This window comes from Artemia sp. Qi Xiang Cuo, chromosome 7 (assembly GCF_049724085.1).
Source record: "Artemia sp. Qi Xiang Cuo chromosome 7, ASM4972408v1, whole genome shotgun sequence".
NCBI lineage: Eukaryota > Metazoa > Arthropoda > Branchiopoda > Anostraca > Artemiidae > Artemia > Artemia sp. Qi Xiang Cuo.
This window is the reverse complement of record NC_142800.1, coordinates 72,596,500-72,622,420: the sequence shown is the minus strand read 5'-3', so window position 1 is coordinate 72,622,420 and position 25,921 is coordinate 72,596,500. Positions and strand designations below refer to the sequence as shown.

At 36.4% G+C, this 25,921-nt stretch overlaps 1 protein-coding gene across 2 annotated transcripts in view; it reads right to left on the bottom strand.

Moving 5' to 3' along the window:
* The window catches only part of LOC148950664 (neuron-specific calcium-binding protein hippocalcin-like), a 257,313-nt gene that overhangs the window by 103,382 nt on the left and 128,010 nt on the right, over positions 1-25,921 (bottom strand). For both annotated transcript variants that reach the window (XM_089091695.1, XM_089091696.1), the window contains exon 6: positions 18,841-18,911. In XM_089091695.1, the coding sequence (XP_088947821.1) occupies positions 18,841-18,911 (71 nt within the window). The remainder of the gene's footprint in view (positions 1-18,840; positions 18,912-25,921) is intronic.

Here is a 25,921-nt window from a genome sequence, read left to right as displayed (position 1 = left end):
GGAGGGGCGAGGGATTCAATTAAGGTTTCAATTTTTTTTAAAGGTGTTCTATTTAAATGAGGGAAAAAGGGAAGTTTACCACCATTATGTACACTCCCAGATGCGTGTGATTTATCCAAATTTAGAAAATTTTGAGGGTGTCTTTTGCGAATCGATAGGTCATATTATTTCGCATCTTGAGAAGTATAACGAAAATGGGAGTGGCTCTGTAGTTCATTATGATTAAAATGTAAGTGTTAATATTTGTAAATTTAATAAAGATTTTTTTTTAAGAGGGGGGTCTGGGAGGTCAATAGTTTTAAATTAAAATCGAGATCTAGAAGGTTATAAAGTTGTCCAGAAGATCTGTTTTGAAACAGGTCAAAAATGTTTCAGAGTATGCTTTCCTCATATCAGCATTCGGGCTTCTAGCACGTGACGCTACCAAGACGAATTTAGACGATTGGGCTGTACATGGGAAGGACGGGTCCAATTTTCCGATTGTAGATTTCACTTGTTTAGAGGGAAAATACCCAGTAACGCTAAGATCTATTGATATTTTTGAAAGGGCTAATTCCCATTTAAATATCGGCGTTATTGTGGTTCAGTATGAAACTGAATTTAAAGATGAGGTTCGTTCTAAAAAGAAGGGGGTGGTTTTCCCTGTAAGGGGCCCGTCAATTGATTTGGTCAAACACTGGGTCTTGTTGTTGTGCACATCACCATCTAGTGACATAGCCGATTCAATTGGCTATTTTAACTCCATCCCAGACATCAGTAGAGTTCTGGTGGAGGGTAAGAAAAGGGGGAATGTTTCTACTGTCCGATATGCCTCTCTCGATTCCGTAGTGATATAAAACTACGGGATCATATGAAGCACTGTGGACGGCATGGCAATCAGTCAGTGGAAACGGTTTCAGGGGATAGGGCCATTTTACGTTTTAAAAATTTTCAAAACACCCTCCTCCAGTGCAACAAAATATCTTTGGACTGTGAAGCTACGCTGGTGGAATTCAACGATCCTCGATTTCCAAACCGAATCAAAAAACATCAAGATATTGTAGTGTCCTATGAGCAAACGCAGAGAAACAGTTCTAACACCATGCAGTAGTGAAAAAAAGTAGAAACATGGGATGAGAGAGAGTGCATGATCAAGGCACGACTAAACTAACTGGAACGGCTATTGGTACTATTTTTACTTTGATAAATAAGCAGTATATTAGGGTATTGTCTGCAGAGGATCGTTTGGCGATTAAAAATCAAAAAATATGCTGGGTTTGTAAGAGGGAATTGGAAGCGGGGGTGCCAGGGACTAACGTAACACGAGGAGGGCATAGAAAAGTCCGCGCTCCCACTACCTGGGGGCTGGTACTCGACTCTGTTATTCGTCACGTTAGAGGGGTTAAATATCAAAATTGTAACTTAACCACTAGACAAAAATATTTGATTCCTGTTTTTATCAGCAATTAACATTACGACTTCAATTTTATTTTACCGGCACTGGCACGTATGCACAGGGAGGGAGGGGGAGTAGACAGTCCATGGATAAATAATTCATTTACCTATAACATTATTCCCAAATCGGCCGAGAAGTTGTTGCTTCTCGAGCTGAAATGGTAGGTAGTAAATTATGGGCATACGTGCTGGAATAACATCATGTTTTCTGATTCCTTGCGATTTTGTCTCAAGGCATTGAGTTAATTGAATCAAGTGCCGTAAATTAACAATTTCGATTGATTTCCCATTCCTAGTTAAAACTTTACAGAGTGTAAAATGTATGAGCAGTTAACCTGTAACGGTGTATATGCATACGACTATTACTGTTCTGGCGCTCGCTGAAGCGAGGTGAAACTACCTCCAATTGAAGCTTTTTACAATTCACTCACCAACAGTGGATGCACAGCAGAGGACTTTGAGTTTGCCAAGAAGGTGTGGGCTAAGGGGAATTGTAAAGATGGGTGGGATTATTGTACACTTTAATTGGCCAGTGACGTTTTAACTCTGTTGGATATAGTCTGAAAGAACACAGACCAAATCTATTCAGAGTTCGGGTTAGATATAGGTTATTATTTTTCCACTCCACATTTGGTGATGGATTTGATTTTTAAAATTAGTAGGGAGGAAATAGGCCTAATCACCGATGTAGATCAGCACCTTTTTGTAGAGCGTTCAATGAGGGGAGGGTATGTTTTTCATGGGGATCGCGTCTTGTCAATCGATCCGAGCGGACAAAACAGCACCGGTGCAAACTCAAATGCAGTGTTCTTGGACATGAACTCATTGTACCCCTCGGCAATGTCTCACTACTCTTTGCCGTGTGGGAACTATCAATGGCTCGAAAATCCTTGTGAGTTCCCCGACATTACCACCGTCGAGGACACTGGGCCACAAGGATTGTTCTTTGAAATTGGTGGGCACATTCCACTGGCGCTTCACGCTTCAGTCAGAGATTTTTTTTTTCCCTGTATCAATCGACCCGTGAGCAGGGACTCGCTGAGCCCCTACAATCGATTATTGGTTGAGGATATGGGGATGCAATGGACCCCCTCTAAGCAAAACACGATTGCTGATTTGGACCCTAAGGAGAATATCGTTGTTCAACATGTGCTTTTGCACTGGATGGTGAACAATGGTTTCAAGATCACCAAAATACATAGGGTCCGCAGTTCAATCAGAAACCATATTTGAATACGTTTATCGACACTTTTGTTGAGAAACGCTCTAGGGCAAACTCCAAAGTAGAGAAATGTACAAACTCATTCTAAATTAAGCGTTTTGCAAAATGTGTGAAAGTGTACGTAACAGATATCGCTGTGACGTCGTGACTGACCCTCTAGAGTGTGCACGAATTATTGCCGATCCCAATTTAACGTCATTCACCAGCATTGAGGGTGGCATGGTTCTTCTACACAGGAAAAAGCGAAATGTGGTACTGAACAAGAATATAGCAGGAGGTAGTTCAGTACTAGAAATTTCAAAAAAGCTCATGTTGTCGTTTTTTTACAATGTGTGCAAAGTGCAATGGCCACGGGAGGGGGAGGTTCAAGTTTACTATGGGGATACAGATTCTCTGTTGTTAAAGGTAAAAACCAAGGATTTATTGGGTGATCTTGAAAAGGGGGAACACATCAGCTCACGGATGGATTTCACCAACTGGAATCCGTCCCTCTACCCCGTGTTGGTGAAACGTCAAGCCACCAACCAACTATTAATGTTAAAATCAGAGACGGGGAGTGATTTGATATCCAGGGGGGTGTTCCTGGGTCCTAAAGTTTATTGCGTTGAAACTCATAATGGGGATGAAAAGCAGGCGTGTAAAGGGATGCCTACACATTTTGTAAAGAGCAATTTCAACATGAGCGTGTACAGAGACTGTTTAGAAAGTAGCCTAGTGCCGAGAGCACAAGTGCTTTCAATTAGCTCTCTAAAGTATAAAAATTATACTGTAAGAGTGGAAAAAATGCAATGTCGTGTATATCCGACAAAGCCTATGTGCTCGAGAATGGTGTAAGTGTGCTGCCTCGTGGCCATTACCTTATTTCAGACCGAGTTGAATGCAGAGATTGTCGCAATCAACTTGGTCTGGATAAATTAACCTAACCACTAACCAACTAACCTAATCACTAACCACCACCACCAACCTTTTATAAATTAATTAACCAAATCACTCAACCCGTTCATAAATTAACTAACCCAATCTCACCTTAACCACCACCACTGTCCCAACCTAACCTAACCTGCCGCAGTGATGACAACTATTGTATACCATTTTTTCCACCGCGGCCCCCGGGGGGGGGGGGGTCCCACCCGCAGCTCCCGGGGGGGGGGGGTCCCGCCCGTGGCCGGCCTTCGGCCCCGTGGTCCCGGAGGGGGGGGGGGGATCCCCCTTTTAAATTCATAATGTTCAACTGTGCTAGTTCATGTTCCAAGTCTTTTTTGTTGGTTGAAGTGTTGTTGTTGTACAGAAAAGTGTGCTACTCTACTAATGTACATAAAGTGTTCTTGCTGGACAAAAAGTATTTTTTTAAGACAATAAGTGTTGTTCTTGCTGTTCATGTAGAAAAGTGTTTTTTTGTTGTTGTACATAAAGTGTCATTTTGATGTTGTTGTTGTTCATGTTGAACAAATAGAGTTTTCATGTTGCAAATAAATGACCATGAAATATTGCTTTTCTTGTTGAACAAGTGTTATTCTTATGTTGTTGTTGTTGTTCATGTTGAACAAATATAGTTTGCATTTTGCAAATAAATGACCATGAAATATTGTTTTTGTTGTTGCTCTTGTTAACGTATAGATCTATGTGTAAATTATTACTACTACTTATTCATTGGACATATATGATTTACAGTTAGTTGTAGTCCAACTGTTGTCAACAGCAGCAGCATTTATCAATTTAAAACACCCTTCAGATTGTTTCTGTGTGGTCCCTCAATGTCAGGCAAAACAACACTTTTAACTAAAATAATTAAAAATTGCGATAAAATGTTTTTGGAAAAGCCGAAAAAAATCTACTATTGCTATAGTATTTGGCAGGAGTCCTACGATCAAATAAAAGCTATTACCACAACCATACCAATACAGTTCATACGGGGACTTGATGTTTTCAATAGTATTGAACCGAACTCATGGCTGATTATTGATGATTTGGCTGAATCCATTGAACAGTTCTCACAGGAAATACTACAACTGTTCACCGTTCGCTCCCACCATGAACACATTTCCATAACCCTAGTTCTACACAATCTGTTTCATCAGAGCAAATGTATGCGAACCCTTGCTTTGAATTGCACTATCTATATTATCTATCGAGTTGTTCGTAATTATAGCTCGTTAATAACTCTCAATAAACAGATATACCCCGGCGCCCCTAAATTTCTGTTGTCAGCGTACACTCAGGCGACTAATAAGCCCTATGGTTACATTTTGCTGGATCTTAATCAGAACACACCCGAGGATCTCCGTGTAGTCACCGACATTTTCGACAATGAAATTACAGTATATCTTCCGGTGAACAGTAGAAAAGGCTATTAGTTGACATTATGACACTGAAGAAACTACAAGAACAACAGCATTTATTTTCCGTTTTAAGCACTTCAAAACCTCCATTCAGGAAGGCCATACTCAAACATGGTGTTGACAATGATTTTATTAATCTAATATCTGAACTTTTTATAAATTCAACCGAGGGCAATGTTCAACTGCCAGAAGGTGTTAGACAACAGACAAAGCAACATCGTTCCACTGTACGCGCCTTGGCTTGTAAAAACAAGGGAAAAATTTTTAAAAGAAAACGCCTCCTTCAAGCGGGTGGTAGCTTTTTCACACTTTTACTGCCAATAATTGCAGGACTTGTAAACAGTTTTCTCTAGAGAATGGCTAAACCCTATTAATTGACACAATTTGAACTCGTTTTCTCACCTGTCGAACATTTTAAATACAATATAAGGTAATACATTAATGGCATGAATATTGCTATTGATAAAAAACAGCTTTTATTCCAAAAAGAATTGCATCGTGGGGCAAAGTACAGACCACATCGTAAGAGACCCACCACCGCCACTGTTACCGATCTCTCTAAACAGAAAACTTTACCTCAACATTCAGCAGCAGCAGTGCAATCAAAGGAGAAGGAACTGAATTCAATTGTATTGAAAATGGGAAACCTTTTGCCTGTCACCTATCGAGAACAGAGTAAAAGCGTATTATCATATCTCATGTTGGAAACTGGTGATGAACATCTAGTTCAAGTCGACAGCACAGGGAAACGAATTATAATTCAGGGAAAAACTCATAATATAGTCGATTTAATTTGTGATATGGTGACTAATCGTAAAAGACTTTTATCATTTGACAATAATCTATACACCTTTCTAAATGTATCAAACTTTCCCAAAAGTCTTATTGGCAATAAGACAATTCTTAAGAGACTCTAAGGATTTATTCCTTTAACAACGCAAACACCATTTAAAGAAGAAGAAGATTCAATATTTGAAAATACTATCAGCAGCAGCAGCAACAATGATTTTACAACACCTGTGACTCCTAGAAAAAAGTAAAGATGGATTGATTGACCCTCCAGTGTGCAAAAGGGGAGTGGACATTACACTACGTGTTTGCGTTCAAAATGGATGAAGTTCTGAAAGGTGTCTATGAAAATATTGGTGAAGCGGGAAGTTTAAGTTCTCCCAAAACGCTTTCTAAAGTTGCCTCTGGCAGCACATTGAAAAAAGCAAAAGAGTATCTAGAGAATGAACCGAGTTACACACTGCAGCGGAATCACAGGCTTCGTGGCAAACAATATCGACAAACTAAAGCCTTTTTCCCTCTGCATATAATGCAAACGGATCTTTCAACTTGAGACTCAATTGAACGGCGTCACAATTCACCCCATAAATATATTCTGGTGGCAATCAGTGTCTTTAGTCGTTATGCCTATGCCATACCATTACGATCAAAGAGAGGTGTTGAAGTTGCTCGGGCCATTGAAAGTATTCTTGAACATGATTGCTATAGAAAAATTCAATCGGATCGTGGTAGTGAATTTGTTAATCCACATGTACAAAAGATTCTATTGAAATATAATACAAAAATTTATCATAGTCACAGTCCGATAAAGGCTGCATTGGCTGAACGATTAATAAGAACGATTCGTCTATTAATTTCAAGATATTGTACACTGAAAAATACATCTGCTTTTATTCATGATTTAGATAAAATCATGCGGATATACAACCATCGACCTCATCGATCTCTGTCCAACTCAAGCCCTCGGGAAGTTCATTGCAGTGAAAATACAGTTGATGCTTTTCTAAAGCAATACTCCAATGTTGAAAAAAAAATGTGAAGAACAAATTCAATGTTGGTGATACTGTTCGAATTAATAGAACCACCAATATTTTTTAAAAGGGGAATTATTTATGGAGCACCGAACTTTTTAAAGTGTCCAAAATCCTGGAAATCGAACCCAAGACATATCGACTGCGAGACACCAAAGATGATGAGATTCTCGGCGGTTCTTATGAATATTAGCTGCAAAAAGTTAGAAACACTAGTGAAATTTATCAAATTGAAAAAATATTAAAGAGTCGTACTCGTAGGGGCAAGACACAGTTGCTTGTTCTCTGGCTTGGATACAACTCTGATTTTGATTCTTGGGTCAGTGCTGAAGATATTAACAATGCCCAATGATTTCTATGTGACTTTCATGTCCAATGTTTCTGATCCTCTCTACAATGACTTGAATAGAACAAGTGATTTTTGGACGAAACTCTCCCCCACCATCAAATTCGACGACAATGTAAAGTATGAAGTGGCTCTTGTCGACTGTATTCTCAAAAATACCTACGACATCCTGAGAAAAGATCGTAAATATGAAATAAAAATTAGACCCTATGATTGGCCGCCACCACCCTCAGGTGATCAAGAACAAATTCAAAAAATCTATTGGATGGATTATCCATATATTGAATCACCCTACGAGGAACTCACCTGTATGAATGATTTATGTCGTTCTATTAATAAAAGAATTTCCGCTCATAAAAAAGGAACTTTTCATTTCAACTATTCAAAGGAGGAGGGCAAGATCTACATTAGTTCACCTATTGCCAGCGAAAAGGTTATTCTCAATGATAGTCTAAAGGATGTTCTTAGGTTTAAGCTCAATATAATCAACGGTAATATTGGCGCAAACACTAATTTCATTTTTGCAGACTACCCACCTGCCTTTTCCACAGATACTTTTATATTTCTCTAAGGTTCATTTCTGGAAACATCTCAGATAGTTAATTCAAATGTTCCCCTCCTACGAGTTCTTGAACGAAAAACCAATCGAGAACATATTCACCACTACAATATAAAGCATCTTCAGTATATTCCCGTAAACACATTCCTATTTGGAACTCTGTCAGTTAACACTAAGAACTGAATTAGGTGATCCCATAGCAATTTCAAAAGGTTTGGCTGTGATTACATACCATTTTCGTCCCATCGTTCAATAAGATGTCTAATAAAAAAGTGGGATTCATTTGTCCTGACATTGACTGCTATGTTAATACTCTTGGGCCGAGACAACTGGGCAATGGAATGAACTATTACAAAGGTCGTTCATGAATGTCTGGCTATGGTCTTGGCAGTTGGTTTGCTAAGCTGTTTCGCTCTGCACTATCACTGGCTAGAAAATATCTTGTACCGGCTGCGACAGATTTTGCATCCTCTACACTATACGATTGGGGCTCTGGCAAGGATTTAAAAAAAGTGCTATGGAAAATCTTAGGTCCAGTGCGCGGAACCTTGGCGAGAAATTAAAACAAAATGGAAAAGGTTTAAAAAGGTCTAGAAACAATGCATCACTCATCAGTCTCTACTCAGGTTAGAAATTAAAGACATCACCACTCTTGTCAAAGAAAAGAAGGAAAAGGCCGACATGTAGTGTAAACAGAAGAAGAAGCCCCGGGAAGAGAATTGTTTGATCGAAACTAGATTTCTTTTCCTAAGATGTCCTACCTGCTGCATAAGGATTCTCAACCTTCAATCACCCCCTCATTGAATCTATTCAATGCTGAAAATGTTGATGTGAGTTTCAAGCATGGATACTATGAACAATTTTATCCAAAACAACCCCTCTCCGATAATATTCACTTTCAAATTTATTCCAATGAAGACTACTTTATGGACATGTCTTCAACATTTATAGATTTACAAATGAAAGTCCGGAAATCCGATAATACAATGCCAATTCGGGCCGATGGAATATCCTATGAAAATTGTATATTACATAATCTATTTCGTCAAATCAGTGTCTACATCAATGGCACGCTGGTGAGCACAAGCCATAATCTCTCAAATTATACAAGCTATATGCAATTCATGTTGATGACACCCAAGTCATACAAGGAATTGAGAGGCGCCTCCAATGGATATGAATATATTACTAATACTGATAGTACAGATGCACTTAAAAATGCTACAACTAGTGAATTACATCTAGTTGGAAAAATATATCATGAAATATTTAATATACCCCAATGGCTGCCGCCCAATGTTAAAGTGGATATAAAACTGACGCTTGCACCATCCAATTTCATATTGAGAAAAGAACTTGCTGCCAATCCTGATGTAAGTCTCTCCCTCACCTCGGCAATACTTCATATACGCAAACAACAGGTTATGAGTTCTGTTGCTTTGGCAGTAGAAAAACTGAGAGCTAATGGAAATAGTATTAAACTACTTTTTCCTCACACAGTCACTAATCAACTTCATGTTGCCACGAGCTTACGCACCTTCACCGACTCATCATTTATCAATGGCGAAGTTCCTTCAAAACTGACTTTAGTATTTGTAAAAAGTGCCAGTTCAATAGGATCATGGACTGAATGTCCACATAAATTTAAAATGTTTGGAGTTTCATCTCTTTTGTGCAAAGTAAACGGCATTCCACTCTACAATCTATCTTTTGATAAATCCTATAGAACATTGTATGAGTTGACTATGCAAACCCTAGATCATGACTCTCAACTATTCGAAAATGGTATAACCGAAGAAATGTTTGCTAAAACAAATGGTATCATTGTTCTGGATTTGTCTGGCACACAGGATATGAGTATAGTACGTACGGGGAGTGTGCGTTTAGAGTGTACATTTGCCGACCCATTGGCTGAGAGTATTGCACTAATCTCACTAAATCAATATGAAACTATTGGGAAATCACTCCCGAAGGCAGTGTTCTACTAGACTTGGCGCCATGAACACCAGTCAAATAATCAATGTATTTAATATGGATCCATACATGTCCCAGTACAAATACTATTGTCTACCCTCAGACTTTCTTGGAAAAATTCAAAGTGTCAACAATACCTTGATTATTGTTAATAGCAGTCCGTCGACTGTGCTGACGGGTCATTGGTTGTGCATCTTTCAAACAATGAAGACGATTGAATTTTTTGATCCTCTTGGTCTACCCTATACATTTTACACAAGTCAGAAACTATAGTGGGAGGCAGTTGAAAAACTATTATTCAAAATCGGAAGAAGGTGCAGGATCTAACGACTAAAAGCTGTGGCTTCCATGCACTACTATATTTTGTGTTCCGATGTCGTAGCTATACCTACAAGCAGTTTCTCCACATTTATGGTGACAATCCACGTCTGAACGACTTTCTAGTGGAAAATATCCTCTCGGACCTATACAGTATTGATTTCAGTGCCCTAAGAGTAAAGTGCTTAAAAATGTTTGTGAATTTGTTTATTAATAAAATGCATATATATATATATATATACAACAATATCTTTAAATCTTCAATTTATATTTCTTCTACTTCGGTGTATAGGCAACTGTCGTGAACCACTAATGCTGGTAAATCATTTGGATTCACTGTATATTGATATTGACTGACTGCAAAGTCAGGGTCACATTTTCTACAGTACAATGTAACTTCACTCTTGTCATATCTCTTTGTATAGTAAATGATACTATTTGCATTCATATTATGAAACTCACGAGTTTCAATCTGTCTATTTGAAGCAATATCACATCTAGTGTTTTCAAATGGTGAATCACATTCAGTAACTGCCAAATAAAAATCACTTGGTTTATAGTCATAATAGGCAGTGTCGTCACAACGATGACGTAGAAACCAAATTGTCTTGTTACCCCAACAGTTGAATCGTAGACCAGACTCCTCTTCCCAGAATAATTTAAATCCACGACAATACCAATCTCGTAGAAAGAAACTAAAATCACGTTTGGGATTCTTTCCAATCATAGCGGGGTAAGTATTCTCCCACTGATCACATTTATCATAGTGACAATTGGAGCACAGATGTCCTCTAGGGTGAGAGTTACGAATCTCCTCAAGACAAGAATTACATCCTTTAATTTGTACTGCATAGCCTCTATGTAATTTACAAGGATTACATAATTTACACTTTTCACTATAGCCATCAATAATTGTGCAACTCTCACATTGAGTCCAACTGCCAATAGTGTACATGCACAGTGGGCATGTGTAGAACATTTTTTTTTTTGGTTTTCGATGTCAAGTCTATCACAACGAACACGAAACTGATCTTCGTTCTATAAATTCTGTGAGGGGAATGGGAAGAGAAAAAACTCTGTGAAGTCACCTCTATCTAGTGGTAGTACCATCTACATCGAATCCATTGGTAGTGTTGTCAAAATTGTATCCACCATAGAATTCTGCTTCCAATTAATATATAAATAAAATAAGTTTAAGTATTTGGGTAACATCTTAAAAGTTTCATTCAATAGTCCTATGGGAAAGAATCAGTCTTTATTATATCGCAAGTGCTCCCCGAGACATTATCCTGTTTTGAAGAGATAACTCGAGAAATTCGTCATCCAAAATCAAATGTTTGTCCATAAACACTAGATTTGATCTAATTCTCTCTTTCTCAAATTTATTCATTTTTTAATCCTTTCACTATGACTGCTGACTCTAGACTGACCCTGAAATTTTACCCCTAACTTAACCAGAAAAGAAAGAACATTTTCGATTTCGGAGCAATTTTATTGAATAATTAGAACCACAACAATAATACTAAGCATTTACAATTAGTGATGGAGTTTATTGTCTCCTATATGTTTCACTAATGCACTTAAATCACATTGAAGTCTATTTACATATGCTGTATCAACTTTTGCAGCGAAACATAATTGATCCTCCATTTTAAATTTGCTCAAGGATATCCCATATCTTGCATATACTTCATCCCATTCAAGACAAAGCCGTGATCCTCTCGTGATTTCCACTGCAATGTTTTGTGCTCTTGTATTATTACCATCAACTCCACTATCTACTTCTAATAGGGTAAACATTCCACTCGCCATCAACACACAAATATATATCCAAATGAGCAAAGTCAAACTGTTCTTCTCACTCCTTTGAATTCTATTCACAGACTAATAAAAACTATAGCAAAAATCCTTTCCTCATATTCTCTGCAATCCTCCGCCGCTAATATGTAAGCGATCCTCTGATTGGTCTAGAAGGAGATGTAACCGAGTCTCTGATTGGTCTAGAAGGAAACACGTGATTCCGTTTCCTATTCCTCGATCAAAACATTCCCCCCTAGCGCGCACTTGGAAGAACAACAACAACAAATAACTCGACCTTGGAAAAAAGAGGGCATTGACTCACTTCGATTACGCAATCATTCTCCCTGGGGATTCCATGCCCATATTTGGTGTGGGATTGGGACTGACAGCACAGGTGTTCTCCCTAGGGACTCTATGCCCATATTTGGTGTTCGTACCGGACTGGCACCCCCTTTTCTACTCACTTTCTCCAGAAATACTGTGTATACATTCGTTTTTGTCCTATTTTTCTGATATACCGACCTTGAAAACAAAAAACAGAGACAAATGTGCTAGTCTACATTTCCAGTCTTCCGCCACAAAAACCAGAATGCTAGATTTAAAAGTTTTTGCTGGCTCTGCAAATAAGCAAAACGACAATTTCGATCCAAATGCTCATTTTTTCTCTCTTAAGTTTAGACGCTTTGCACTACAGAAATAGTTTTTACACAACATACTTCCTTAAGATAATTTTAAAAAAATTAACTTAAAGAATAAGACAATTTGTAGTGACGCTTTACTAAAATCTTCAGGTTTTCGAGTGAGCATATTATTTGCTTGGTTTAAAAAAACCTCAGTATGGTTCGGTTTTTGATTTATCAGCATATTTTTACTCCTTTCCTTACCCCAAAGCGAAAAATCTAGTTGTACCCTTATCTAGATAAGTGCCAAGGACAAGGGTGTTTGAGAATTTGTTTCTTGACCCCCCCCCTTCTTTTACTTAAGCTTGACTCCATCACCGGTACAAACCCTAGTTAAAATGACTGATTGGAATCTAATGCTGAAGGTATTTGGAGACATGAGAACTAGGCTTGAAAAGATTGCATCTAGTTCCATGTGCACTTACTGGGTTTGTGGTGACCTCAAGGCCATTTTTTTACACCACAGTTAACTCTTGTAGCTTTTATGGGAGAAATCAAAATGAAAGATCTTAAGCCGAACTGGCCAGCGATGACAAAAAACAAACAAAGAGAAAAATCTCAGTGAAAAAAAAAACAACAAACGAGACTGGGTCCATTGGATAGAAAAGAAACGACAGATGCAAAACAATGCGGGTATTTCGTCTGTATCTAAACAAGGCATTTAGATACGTTTAGATGTATAATGACCCTGAGATGTTGCATTGTCTGAAAAAAGAGAAGGAAAAATAAAAAACGAAATCGCTAGCAAAAGAGTGTTACTATGATCACGACTATATTTTAATGATAATTATCATATTAAAGATACTAAAACGTTAAACGGAATCATTCACATGGGTGGGCAAAGGTCACTCGATATCAGACAGCGTGGTCACGCTCGTCAAGACCTACACTGGCAACACTATATAAAACATTTTGATTCACAGCAGTTCTGTTACTTGAGGTTGTTTTATCGTTCACTTGAAGTACACGTTTAACAAGTCCCAGTTCTAGTTCCCCCTTGTCATGGCTTGATCTACCTTTTTCTGACGGTTCAGACCATATTCCGCTTTTAACGTCAACGAAAGAGTTAGAAGATGAATCTGCTGACGTTTTATTGAACTAAAATTATTTTGCTGACGTTTTATCTAGCTTAGATGATTTTTCTGATGTTTTATGGAACTAAGATGATTTTGCATTTTCTTTTTGACTTCCTCTAAAATGGCATTTGATATTGGCAATGAAAAAGGTATTGTAACAATTCTGAAACATTTGGAAACATTACTGCTCCAGTGGCAGATTTTAGTGTAAGGATATGGCACCAAACCAATACACCGCTATGTCAGAGTCGTCCAAATTTTCGAGATTCAAACCTTCAGATAAAGACTAGGAACTCTTAGATCGTTACTCGAGGGGTTAAAAAATAGAGGAATTCATTTATCTTTTCAGAGAAGCAAAAACAATCTAGAACTGGTTTGATGATTACATGGGAAGGACCTTTAGTAACAAAAGAGTCTCAATACAATAATTGATTGTCCCACAGCTCGAGAATACATCTTGTAGAGTTTGCAAATGAAAAGCAACAGGTGGGAGCCAAGGCAAGGAAGATGTGTTGTTCCACCTGAGTGAAGACTCAGATATATTAATTACTATGTGCATCTTGTCATTTTGCACCGTGTTAAAAGTGATTGCAAAAATTTTTGCGTAAATCTTCCAAACTCTTAGATTTTTTTTTACAATTATGACTTGCAACCAGGGCATATTAATAACAGCTAAATTTCACAACTGTAACCCATGGTTATTTTTATTCAACAAACCTCTTGACTATGTGATTTATTTCCATTGATGGTGCAACCTCCGATCTAGTTTTTTATGGGAACGCCAGTCTTCTTAACATTATCTGTCCCTGCCCTGCAACTAACTGCCTGAAAATAGCAGATACTGATCCATTATTAAACTCTAACAGAGCAAGTAAATCTACCAGTAAATCCAATATGACGTTACAGAAACTAACACAAACAGAGTTGTTTGGCTACAGACTTATCTATGGTCTAGTCAATATCCACTATTTTTTTTAGATTGGCAAGAAGTTTTTCATGAAAATGAAATGCAAGAGCCTGTTTAGCAATGTTGGTTGCTTTTATTCTAATCAGACTAGCATGGCTCAGCAAATTTGGCCATGGAATACTTTTCACGAACTTCAGCAAGTTGTCAGTAGCCGTTTAGGGTATATCATGTTCAACAAGAAATGAGAGAAGCCTTGCTTCAATAGTGGTTTTCTTTTCGTTTTTGGAAAAAATGATGAACAAGTGGCAGAGTTTAAGAAGACAAAGCCAACCATACATTTTCATTAACCCCTGACAATAAAGATTACAGATTGGCTGCCCAATGGAACCATGAAACAGTCTATGCTACAAAAAGGAATAAGTGGTTTATAACCTGCTTCCTCTGGACAGCACCTCTGCAACCTTACATTCACATTTGATTTGAATGTATAATATGCAAAAAGAAATCAGGTAGAAAATAAAAAAAAAAGATAATTTTCTAAATTTAGGAATGCATGTTCTACAAGAAATGATTGCTAGGTAAAATTTGAATACAGTATTAAGTTCTAAATGAAATAGCATTTTTATTTCTTAACCATTGTTCTGCATTCTGAATTTGACTCATATTTACAAGAACTTCTTTTACTGTGTAATATTCATTCTATTGGGCTTTAATAGTGGAAAGGTAATGCCCAAAAGAAGCAAGATAGCCCTGGACTACTTATTCACTCAATTCTAGTAAGGAATTCCCTCTGCTTTGCAGTCTCTGAACAGCTTTACCATATGAATGGTTGAAAATTATTTTCATTCAGGCACCTACTGATACGTAAAATATTTGCTTTTGGAAGCACATAAACTACTAGTTAAAATTTTCACGATTTCTGCAGTAGTCTATCCGGCCATGTATCATTAGAAGTAGGGAGCAAACACTTTTCCCTTCTCCCGTGCGGTGACATTACTTAGTATAACTTCGGTGATAAGAGTCATTTCGCGGTATAAATACGCTGATCAAAGTCATTTAGTGGTATAATTACGATATGCGGTATGATCAGAAAAAAGTGCGGCATTTTACTCGAAATTGCGGTATTATACCACAAAATGCGGTATAAGGGGCAACACAGCGCGAAGCATCAATCAGATACATCTTCAGGACATTATTTGAGAGATGGGGTTACATTTTCTAGAGGAGGACAAAATAGAAGAAAATAAAAACATAAAACAGGTTAAACAATTAGAGGTATAAAAACAATACATAACTCCTAAGGATCTTGATATTTCGGGAAACTGGCCTTTAAAACACGCTCTCATCTTATTCCGAATCAAATGTGAGTCGGAAAAACGCATCTAAAACAAATTGTCTTTAACATACAAGGATGTCTTAGACAGTTGTCTTCATATACCTGGAAGGTAAATTTCATATCTTTTGATAATAACAATATTTTTAAGGGTACTTATGCATTATATATAACACAGCGCTATAGACTGTACAAGGGAACCAGACATGGAAACCCGTCAAACGAGTATTTGCTAGATAAATTGATGGCAAAGCGTCATTTCTCATTGCGTTTACAATATTTAAGCGATTGTTATTTGGGGGTTTAGGGGGGGGGGAAGGTACCTAGAATATGTGAGGTATTTAACAAATGCTATGCTTCACCAACATCCCCCCCATCCCTAATGTGCAAATATATAGCCCACATTCTTTCTCAGCTATTATATATTCATCCCATTTTATTTCATTACCATTAACGAAACTTGACTTCTTTCGTGTTTTATATATAAAGTATAAGTACCTATTTTAGGAATTAGTCCTGCATGTGTTTTCAATTTAAATTGCACAAATTAATGGTCATATCAATAACGAGTTGATATGTTCTTCATACGACTTGCACGGTAGCTGTTTATCAAACAGTTCGTGGTAACGGACTGTAAGTAAGGAGCGACCCGGCTCAATGGTAACCGAAACTCTAAAGAACGGAATATTGATACCAATAGATACATCAAAACAATCAGATTTTAATTCTGATTTCAAATATATAAGTTTCATCAAGTTTAATCTTACCCATCAAAAGTTACGCACCTGAGAAAATTTGGCTGATATTCGAAAAAAGGGGGAAAGACCCCCTAAAAGCTATAGAACCTTAATGAAAATCACACCATCGTATTCAGGGTATCAGAGAACCCTACTGTAGAGGTTTTAAGCTCCGATCTGCAGAAATGTGGAATTTTCCATGTTGTACCAGAAGAATTATCAAGGGTGCGTGTTTATTTGTTTGTTTTTTTTATCTTTTCCCCAGGTGATTGTAATGAACATTTGCTACTAGAATGTAGAAGGAGGGTTTAGTGAAACATAAATTAAAGGTTATAGCTCTCTTTTTGAGTGACCAAAAAATGGAGGGCAACTTGGCCCACTCCCACGCTTATTTTTCCCAAAGTCACCCAATTAAAATTTTGAGATAGCCATTTTGTTCAGAATAGTCAAAAATCTAATAGATATGTCTTTGAGGATGGCTTAATCCCCCATAGTTCCCAGGGGAAGGGCTGTAATTTATGAACTTTGCCCATTGCTTACATATTGCATTGGTTATTGGGAAGTATACAGACATTTTCAGGAAGGCTTTTTTCTGGTGGGGGGGGGGGGCTGGAGGAGGGGTTACTCGGGAGAATCTTTCTATGGAGGATGTTTCTTTGGGGTAAGGGACATTTCTATGAACGGGGCGGTGGATATCCAAGCATTATTTAAAAAACGATCAGAAATTAAATTTAAAAAAAAAAACAAGTTTTTTCAACTGAAAGTAAGAAGCAACATTAGAACTGAAAACGAACAGAAATTATTACGTATATGAGGGGGTTCTCCCCCAAGTCAATACATCGCTCTTTACGCTACTTTTTTTAGTGGTTTCAAAAGAGCTATCTATTCTAATTAAACGGCCTTTGTGATTCGGGGGTTTGTTAATTAAAATTTTGTTTAACTTTTAACGTAAAGAGCGTGGTATTGACTAAGGGGAGAACCCCCTCATATACGTAATAACATATACGTAATAAAAAAAACAATAAAAAAAGACAAGCGATACGGTTCAATAGTAATCGAAACTTTTAAAAACGGAATTTTGATATCAATAAATGTATCAAAAGAATGGGCTTATAATGCTGATTCAAAATATATAAATTTTATTAAGTTTAGTATTACTCATAAAGGGTACGAGCCTGAGAAAATTTACCTGATTTTTTAAAGAGGGGGGAAACATCCCCTACAAGTGAAAGAATTTTAATGAAAATCACGCCGTCAGATTCAGCGTATCAGAAAACCCTATTACATAGGTTTCAAGCTCATATCTGCAAAAATCTGCAACTTTGTATTTTGTGCCAGAAGAAAAATATACGAGTATAGAAGTTCGTTACGTAAGTTAATTCCTAAATCATGTCAGAACCAAATTTAGAGACAGCTATTTAGCAAAAGAACAGTAAAAATTTTTTGCAAATTTTGTTTACTTATTTAATGATGGTGAGCCAAAATAAAAGCTGCATTAACTAAAAAACGATCAGAAATTAAATAAAAAAAGTTTTTTAAACTGAAACTAAGGACCAACATTAAAACTTAAAACGAACAGAAATTATTCCGTATATGAAAGTGGCCGTCCCCTCCTCAACGCCTCGCTCTTTACGCTAAAGTTTGACTCTGTCTCACAACTTTATTTTTTTAAACAATAAAAAACTTTAGCGTACAGAGCGAGGCGTTGAGGAGGGGGCGGCCCCTTTCATATACGGAATAATTTCTCTTCGTTTTAAGTTTTAATGTCGCCCCTTACTTTCAGTTTAAAAAACTTGTTTTTTTTTATTTAATAACTGGATGAGACAAAATCATTTTGGCTATTCAAGATCATCTCCTTTATATCCTACAATCACACATGTCGATTAAAAAGCAAGATTTATGAATGGTTTATGTTCTTTGTAAGCGGAAAGTGGAAATTGGATGTGGAAAACGGTTTGTATAGTCCAAACCAATTTGTGTTCAGGTATTTTCTGCTCATTCCATGCCTGTTTATCTTTTTTCCGATTCAACTTTTCCATAGCAAAACTTTTATTTCAAACTTTCATTTCTTTTCAGCTGGGAAAAAATTGCATGTATGCCCTAAGTCTTGACTGTCATTGGTCAATCACAAAAATTGTGCTTGAAAGTTGAACAGAGCCCAACTTGCCAAAATATGTGCGGACCCATAATTTGGCGTTGTATTCGCGTGCAATTCGGGCGCTGCATTCTTGTATATTCATGTGTATTTTTTGATCCATAAGTTTAATAATAATTCGGTTCGGTCATTACACTTACCTCAAATACAAGATACCCCACTTCTCTTGCGTCAAAGGCTCGAAACACTAAGTGGGCATATAATGACGAATCTGAAATTAAAAATGAGAATATATAATCCGGAAAGGGTGGCAGAGATACATCATCTTTTTTTTGCATTTATATAAATATATATATATATATATATATATATATATATATATATATATATATATATATATATATATATATATATATATATCAAGGAGGCGCACTTGTGCCTCTATAAAGAGGCGACCCACCACAATGTTAAGCGATTTCAGGTCCTAGAGGTCGCAGAGAGACGGCGGCAATCGTATTTTGTAGCCCAAGCTCAAACTAAGAAACTTGCAAAATTTCATCTTCCTCCGACTTTATCTTCATGGAGTAAACTGGGTCGGAAGTTTGGACCCTCCCACCACAGACCCCCGTTAACGTTGTCCGATTGGGACAACTCAAATTTAGAGGTTAAGCTTTCCTAGGCCCCGGGAGCTTATCCTAGAAATTTCATCTCAATCCGATCATTCTGTCCCATTTTTCAAAAAACCAAATATCGCCACTTAAAATTCATTTCTTTTTTTTTTTCTTAGCCACACCTACAGGCCCCAGTTGGGACCGGATCCGGTTGAATGAGGACTCATTCGAAGCAGAATTCGACCTGTTAGGGCCTTTTGATATTTTCAGACCGAAAAAATTATCCCCCGAATTTACATTTACGAAAAACCTCGTTTTCCTATACTAGCCCATGTTAATTTTTCCCTCCACAACCCCCCCTGTAACGTTGTCTGTTCGGGCTGAAATTTATAGCAAAAGTGTTTCTGGGGCCTGGGAGCTTATCGTCGAAATTTCAGCTCAATCTGATCACTCCTTCCCTGTTTTCCAAAAACCACATATCAAGATTTTTGGGAATTTGCTTGCGTCGAAAATAGCTCCAATTTGCTAAACAACTATTACTATTGTGTTTGTATAGTCCAGCGGCTGATAATCCAAACTCTCAGACGGAAAACCCAGGTTCGATTCATCATCAGAGCAACTTTTTTATATACTTTGAAAAGAAACTCAGTTTCCTTTTTAAATTATTTGAACAAAATTACGTTTTCTAAAGAGTTAAAGAGGCTGAGTTACAAGGTCGACCCTTAAAACGTACAGGGATTAGGAGGCACAGTTGGGGGGCTTTTAAAGAGGTTGAGTCACAAGTTCGAACCTTAAAACGTACAGGGATTAGGAGGCACCCTGTACGACGTGATTCGAGTATTCAGGAATTAAAAGCCTTAACACAAGAATGTTCAAGAGCGGGGGTTTGGGGGCGGCAGCCCCCCAACTTTATCTCCTGACACGATCAGCTAACAGTTAGTCAAGCAATAATAAGTAATAAACTGTACAAAAACGTGCAGAAATTATTTGAAAAAAACTACGTTTTCTAAAGAGTTAAAGAGGCTGAGTTACAAGGTCGAACCTTAAAACGTACAGGGATTAGGAGGCACAGTTGAGGGCTACCACCCCCAAACCCCCGCTTTCGCAGCCTTTAAATATAAAAAAAATTCTTTAAACTGAAAGTAAGGAGCGACATTAAAACTTAAAACGAACAGAAATTATTCCGTATATGAAAGAGGCTGTGCCCTCCTCAACGCCTCGCTCTTTACGCTAAAGTTTTTATTGTTTAAAAAAAGAGTTGTGAGAAAGTCAAACTTTAGCGTAAAGAGCGAGGCGTTGAGGAGGGCACAGCCTCTTTCATATACGGAATAATTTCTGTTCGTTTTAAGTTTTAATGTCGCTCCTTACTTTCAGTTTAAAGAAATTTTTTTTTATATTTAAAGGCTGCGAAAGCGGGGGTTTGGGGGTGGTAGCCCCCCAACTGTGCCTCCTAATCCCTGTACGTTTTAAGGTTCGACCTTGTAACTCAGCCTCTTTAACTCTTTAGAAAACGTAGTTTTTTTCAAATAATATATATATATATATATATATATATATATATATATATATATATATATATATATATATATATATATATATATATATATATATATATACTCACAGCCAGGTACCTACACAGGGGGCCCTTACACCGCAAATTTCATTAGTTTTATAATGTCTTACGCTTCGAGTATATATTTTTTTTATTATTAACACTCTTCAGAAGGTCTGCATCCCTCATCAAAACAAAAAATGTTTGCGTATTCACCTATTGACAACGGAGGGGCTTTTATATTTCGAAAGTCCGTGTTAAATTTATCTGAGAAGCAAAGCAAGAAAGCTTGGCAAAGCTGAGCCCCACTTGACCTCTCTGAATAACTAATTGAGTATTTTGGCTTTCAAAATATACAATTAACTTAAACAGGAAGATCCAATTTTCTTCGTATCTTCCATGGTAAATCTTGATACCATGGGAACAAAGTGAGTACTGAAAAGAAATTTGATAAGTTTTATAGAAGATAAACACTACCACGGTTGGTTTCCTAACGACAATCTATAACAAGCAGAAAGTCGATGACCAAATTAGGAGATATATTGAACATTTTTTCCTGATAAGGAAAAGATAAAAAATAATGCACCTAATATGGAGACCAATTAGTAGTATCAACTATGTAGGCTGGAGTATATTGATAGCAAATAAAATCAGAGCTTTCGAAATAAAGCGAAAGCTCTAATATTATATAAAATATTATATAGATAATATTTTCGTTTATACCAGATAATACTGGTCTTCTAATTCTTTTCACTAGCTCTAAGTCTAACTAACGGACTCTAATTATTTGAAATTAAAAAAGAAAACTTTTAACTGATGTAATAAAAATGTAATCAAAAATAACCTTACGAAATAAGTTTGTTTTGTAAGATTTAGGCCCTTATATGTATACCCCTTATAGTAAGATTATAGTAAGATATTAGCCCTTATAGTATAATTAATTTAGGCCTTAATGTATGTTATTTTTCATTAGTCCTATGATCTTAATTCTTCAACGTAAAACGACAATTTCGCTTTCGCTCTTTAGCTTAAGTTCGATATTATATATATACCTATTTAAATTTTTGAAATACATTTTGCTTCTTTTTCTGATTGAAAAATAAGAGGTTTTTAGAAACATATAGAAATAGGAGAAGTTTTTTAGGCCTTATATGTATGTTATATTTCTGTGGTCCTATGATCTTAATTCTTCAACGTAAGACGACAATTCCGCTTTCGTTCTTTAGCCTAAGTTCGATATTATATATATACCTATTTAAATTTTTGAAATACATTTTGCTTCTTTTTCTAATTGAAATATAAGAGGTTTTTAGAAACATATAGAACTAGGAGAAGTTTTTTAGGCCTTATATGTATGTTATTTTTCTGTGGTCCTATGATCTTAATTCTTCAACGTAGGACGACAATATGGCTTTCGTTCTTTGGCTTAAGTTTGATATTATATATATACCTATTTAAATTTTTGAAATACATTTTGCTTCTTTTTCTGATTGAAAAATAAGAGGTTTTTAGAATTATATAGAAATAGGAGAAGTTTTTTAGGCCTTATATGTATGTTATTTTTCTGTGGTCCTACAATCTTAATTCTTCAACGTAAGACGACAATTTCGCTTTCGTTCTTTAGCTTAAGTTCGATATTATATATATACCTATTTAAATTTTTGAAATACATTTTGCTTCTTTTTCTGATTGAAAAATAAGAGGTTTTTAGAAACATGTAGAAATAGGAGAAGTTTTTTAGGCCTTATATGTATGTTATTTTTCTGTGGTCCTATGATCTTAATTCTTCAACGTAGGACGACAATATGGCTTTCGTTCTTTGGCTTAAGTTTGATATTATATATATACCTATTTAAATTTTTGAAATACATTTTGCTTCTTTTTCTGATTGAAAAATAAGAGGTTTTTAGAATTATATAGAAATAGGAGAAGTTTTTTAGGCCTTATATGTATGTTATTTTTCTGTGGTCCTATGATCTTAATTCTTCAACGTAAGACGACAATTTCGCTTTCGTTCTTTAGCTTAAGTTCGATATTATATATATACCCATTTAAATTTTTGAAATTCATTTTGCTTGTTTTTCTGATTGAAAAATAAGAGGTTTTTAGAAACATCAAGGAGGCACACTTGTGCCTCTATAAAGAGGCGACCCACCAGAATGTTAAGCGATTTCAGGTCCTAGAGGTCGCAGAGAGACGGCGGTAATTGCATTTTGTAGCCCAAGCTCAAACTAAGAAACTTGCAAAATTTCATCCTCCTCCGACTTTATCTTCACGGGGTAAACTGGGCCGGAAGTTTGGACCCTCCCACCCCAGCCCCCCTTTAACGTTGTCCGATTGGGCTGAAATTTAGAGGTTAAGCTTTCCTAGGGCCCAGGAGCTTATCCTCGAAATTTCAGCTCAATCAGATCACTCCTTCCCTGTTTTCAAAAAACCACATATACCCACTTACATGTCAGCTCTTTTTTTTTTTCTTAGCAACGCCAAAAGGCCCCAGTTGGCACCGGATCCGGTTGAATGAGGACTCATTCGAAGCAGAATTCGACCTGTTAGGGCCTTTTGATATTTTCAGACCGAAAAAATTATCCCCCGAATTTACATTTACGAAAAACCTCGTTTTCCTATATTAGCCCATGTTAATTTTTCCCTCCACAACCCCCCTTTAACGTTGTCTGATCGGGCTGAAATTTAGAGGATAAGCTTTCCTGGGGCCTGGGAGCTTATCGTCGAAATTTCAGCTCAATCTGATCACTCCTTCCCTATTTTCCAAAAACCACATATCAAGATTTTTGGGAATTTGCTTGCGTCGAAAATACCTTCTATTTGCTAAACAACAATTACTATTGTGTTTGTATAGTCCAGCGGCTAAGATTTCAGACTTTCAGGCGGAAAACTCGGGTTCGATTCACCATCAGAGCAACTTTTTTATATACTTTGAAAAGAAACTCAGTTTCTTTTTTAAATTATTTGAAAAAAATTACGTTTTCTAAAGAGTTAAAGAGGCTGAGTTACAAGGTCGACCCTTAAAACGTACAGGGATTAGGAGGCACAGTTGGGGGGCTGTTAAAGAGGCTGAGTCACAAGTTCGAACCTTAAAACGTACAGGGATTAGGAGGCACCCTGTACGACGTGATTTGAGTATTCAGGAATTAAAAGCCTTAACACAAGAATGTTCAAGAGCGGGGGTTTGGGGGCGGCAGCCCCCAACTTTAACTCCTGACACGATCAGCTAACAGTTAGTCAAGCAATAATAAGTAATAAACTGTACAAAAACGTGCAGAAATTATTTGAAAAAAACTACGTTTTCTAAAGAGTTAAAGAGGCTGAGTTACAAGGTCGAACCTTAAAACGTACAGGGATTAGGAGGCACAGTTGGGGGCTACCACCCCCAAACCCCCGCTTTCGCAGCCTTTAAATATAAAAAAAAATTCTTTAAACTGAAAGTAAGGAGCGACATTAAAACTTAAAAAGAACAGAAATTATTCCGTATATGAAAGAGGCTGTGCCCTCCTCAACGCCTCGCTCTTTACGCTAAAGTTTTTATTGTTTAAAAAAAGAGTTGTGAGAAAGTCAAACTTTAGCGTAAAGAGCGAGGCGTTGAGGAGGGCACAGCCTCTTTCATATACGGAATAATTTCTGTTCTTTTTAAGTTTTAATGTCGCTCCTTACTTTCAGTTTAAAGAAAATTTTTTTTATATTTAAATGCTGAGAAAGCGGGGGGTTTGCGGGAGGGTAGCCCCCCAACTGTGCCTCCTAATCCCGAGACGTTTTAAGGTTCGACCTTGTAACTCAGCCTCTTTAACTCTTTAGAAAACGTAGTTTTTTTCAAATATATAGAAATAGGAGAAGTTTTTTAGGCCTTATATGAATGTTATTTTTCTGTGGTCCTATGATCTTAATTCTTCAACGTAAGACGACAATTTCGCCTTCGTTCTATAGTTTAAGTTCGATATTATATATATACCTATTTAAAGTTTTGAAATACATTTTGTTTCTTTTTCATATTGAAAAATAAGAGGTTTTTAGAAACATATAGAAATAGAAGAAGTTTTTTAGGCCTTATACGTATGTTATTTTTCTGTGGTCCTATGATCTTAATTCTTCAACGTAAGACGACAATTTTACTTTCGTTCTTTAGCTTAAGTTTGATATTATATATATACCTATTTAAATTTTTGAAATACATTTTGCTTCCTTTTCTGATTGAAAAATAAGAGGTTTTTAGAAACATATAGAAATAGGAGAAGTTTTTTAGGCCTTATATGTATGTTATTTTTCTGTTGTCCTATGATCTTAATTCTTCAACGTAAGACGACAATTTCCCTTTCGTTCTTTAGCTTAAGTTCGATATTATATATATATATACCTATTTAAATTTTTGAAATACATTTTGCTTCTTTTTCTGATTTAAAAATAAGAGGTTTTTAGAAACATATAGAAGTAGGAGAAGTTTTTAGGCCTTATGTGTATGTTATTTTTCTGTGGTCCTATGATCTTAATTCTTCAACGTAAGACGACAATTTCGCTTTCGTTCTTTAGCTTAAGTTCGATATTATATATATATCTATTTAAATTTTTGAAATACATTTTGCTTCTTTTTCTGATTGAAAAATAAGAGGTTTTTAGAAACATATAGAAATAGGAGAAGTTTTTCAGGCCTTATATGTATGTTATTTTTCTGTGGTCCTAAGATCTTATTTCTTCAACGTAAGACGACAATTTCACTTTCGTTCTTTAGCTTAAGTTCTATATTATATATATACCTATTTAAATTTTTGATATACATTTTGCTTCTTTTTCTGATTGAAAAATAAGAGGATTTTAGAAACATATAGAAATAGGAGAAGTTTTTTAGGGCTTATATGTATGTTATTTTTCTGTGGTCCTATGATCTTAATTCTTCAACGTAAGACGACAATTTCGCTTTCGTTCTTTAGCTTAAGTTCGATATTATATATATATCTATTTAAATTTTTGAAATACATTTTGCTTCTTTTTCTGATTGAAAAATAAGAGGTTTTTAGAAACATATAGAAATAGGAGAAGTTTTCCCTCTTTTAAAGCAAGTCTCTTTAAAAATCGTTGCAATTTATAGCTGTTGGCTGGTTTCAATCTTGC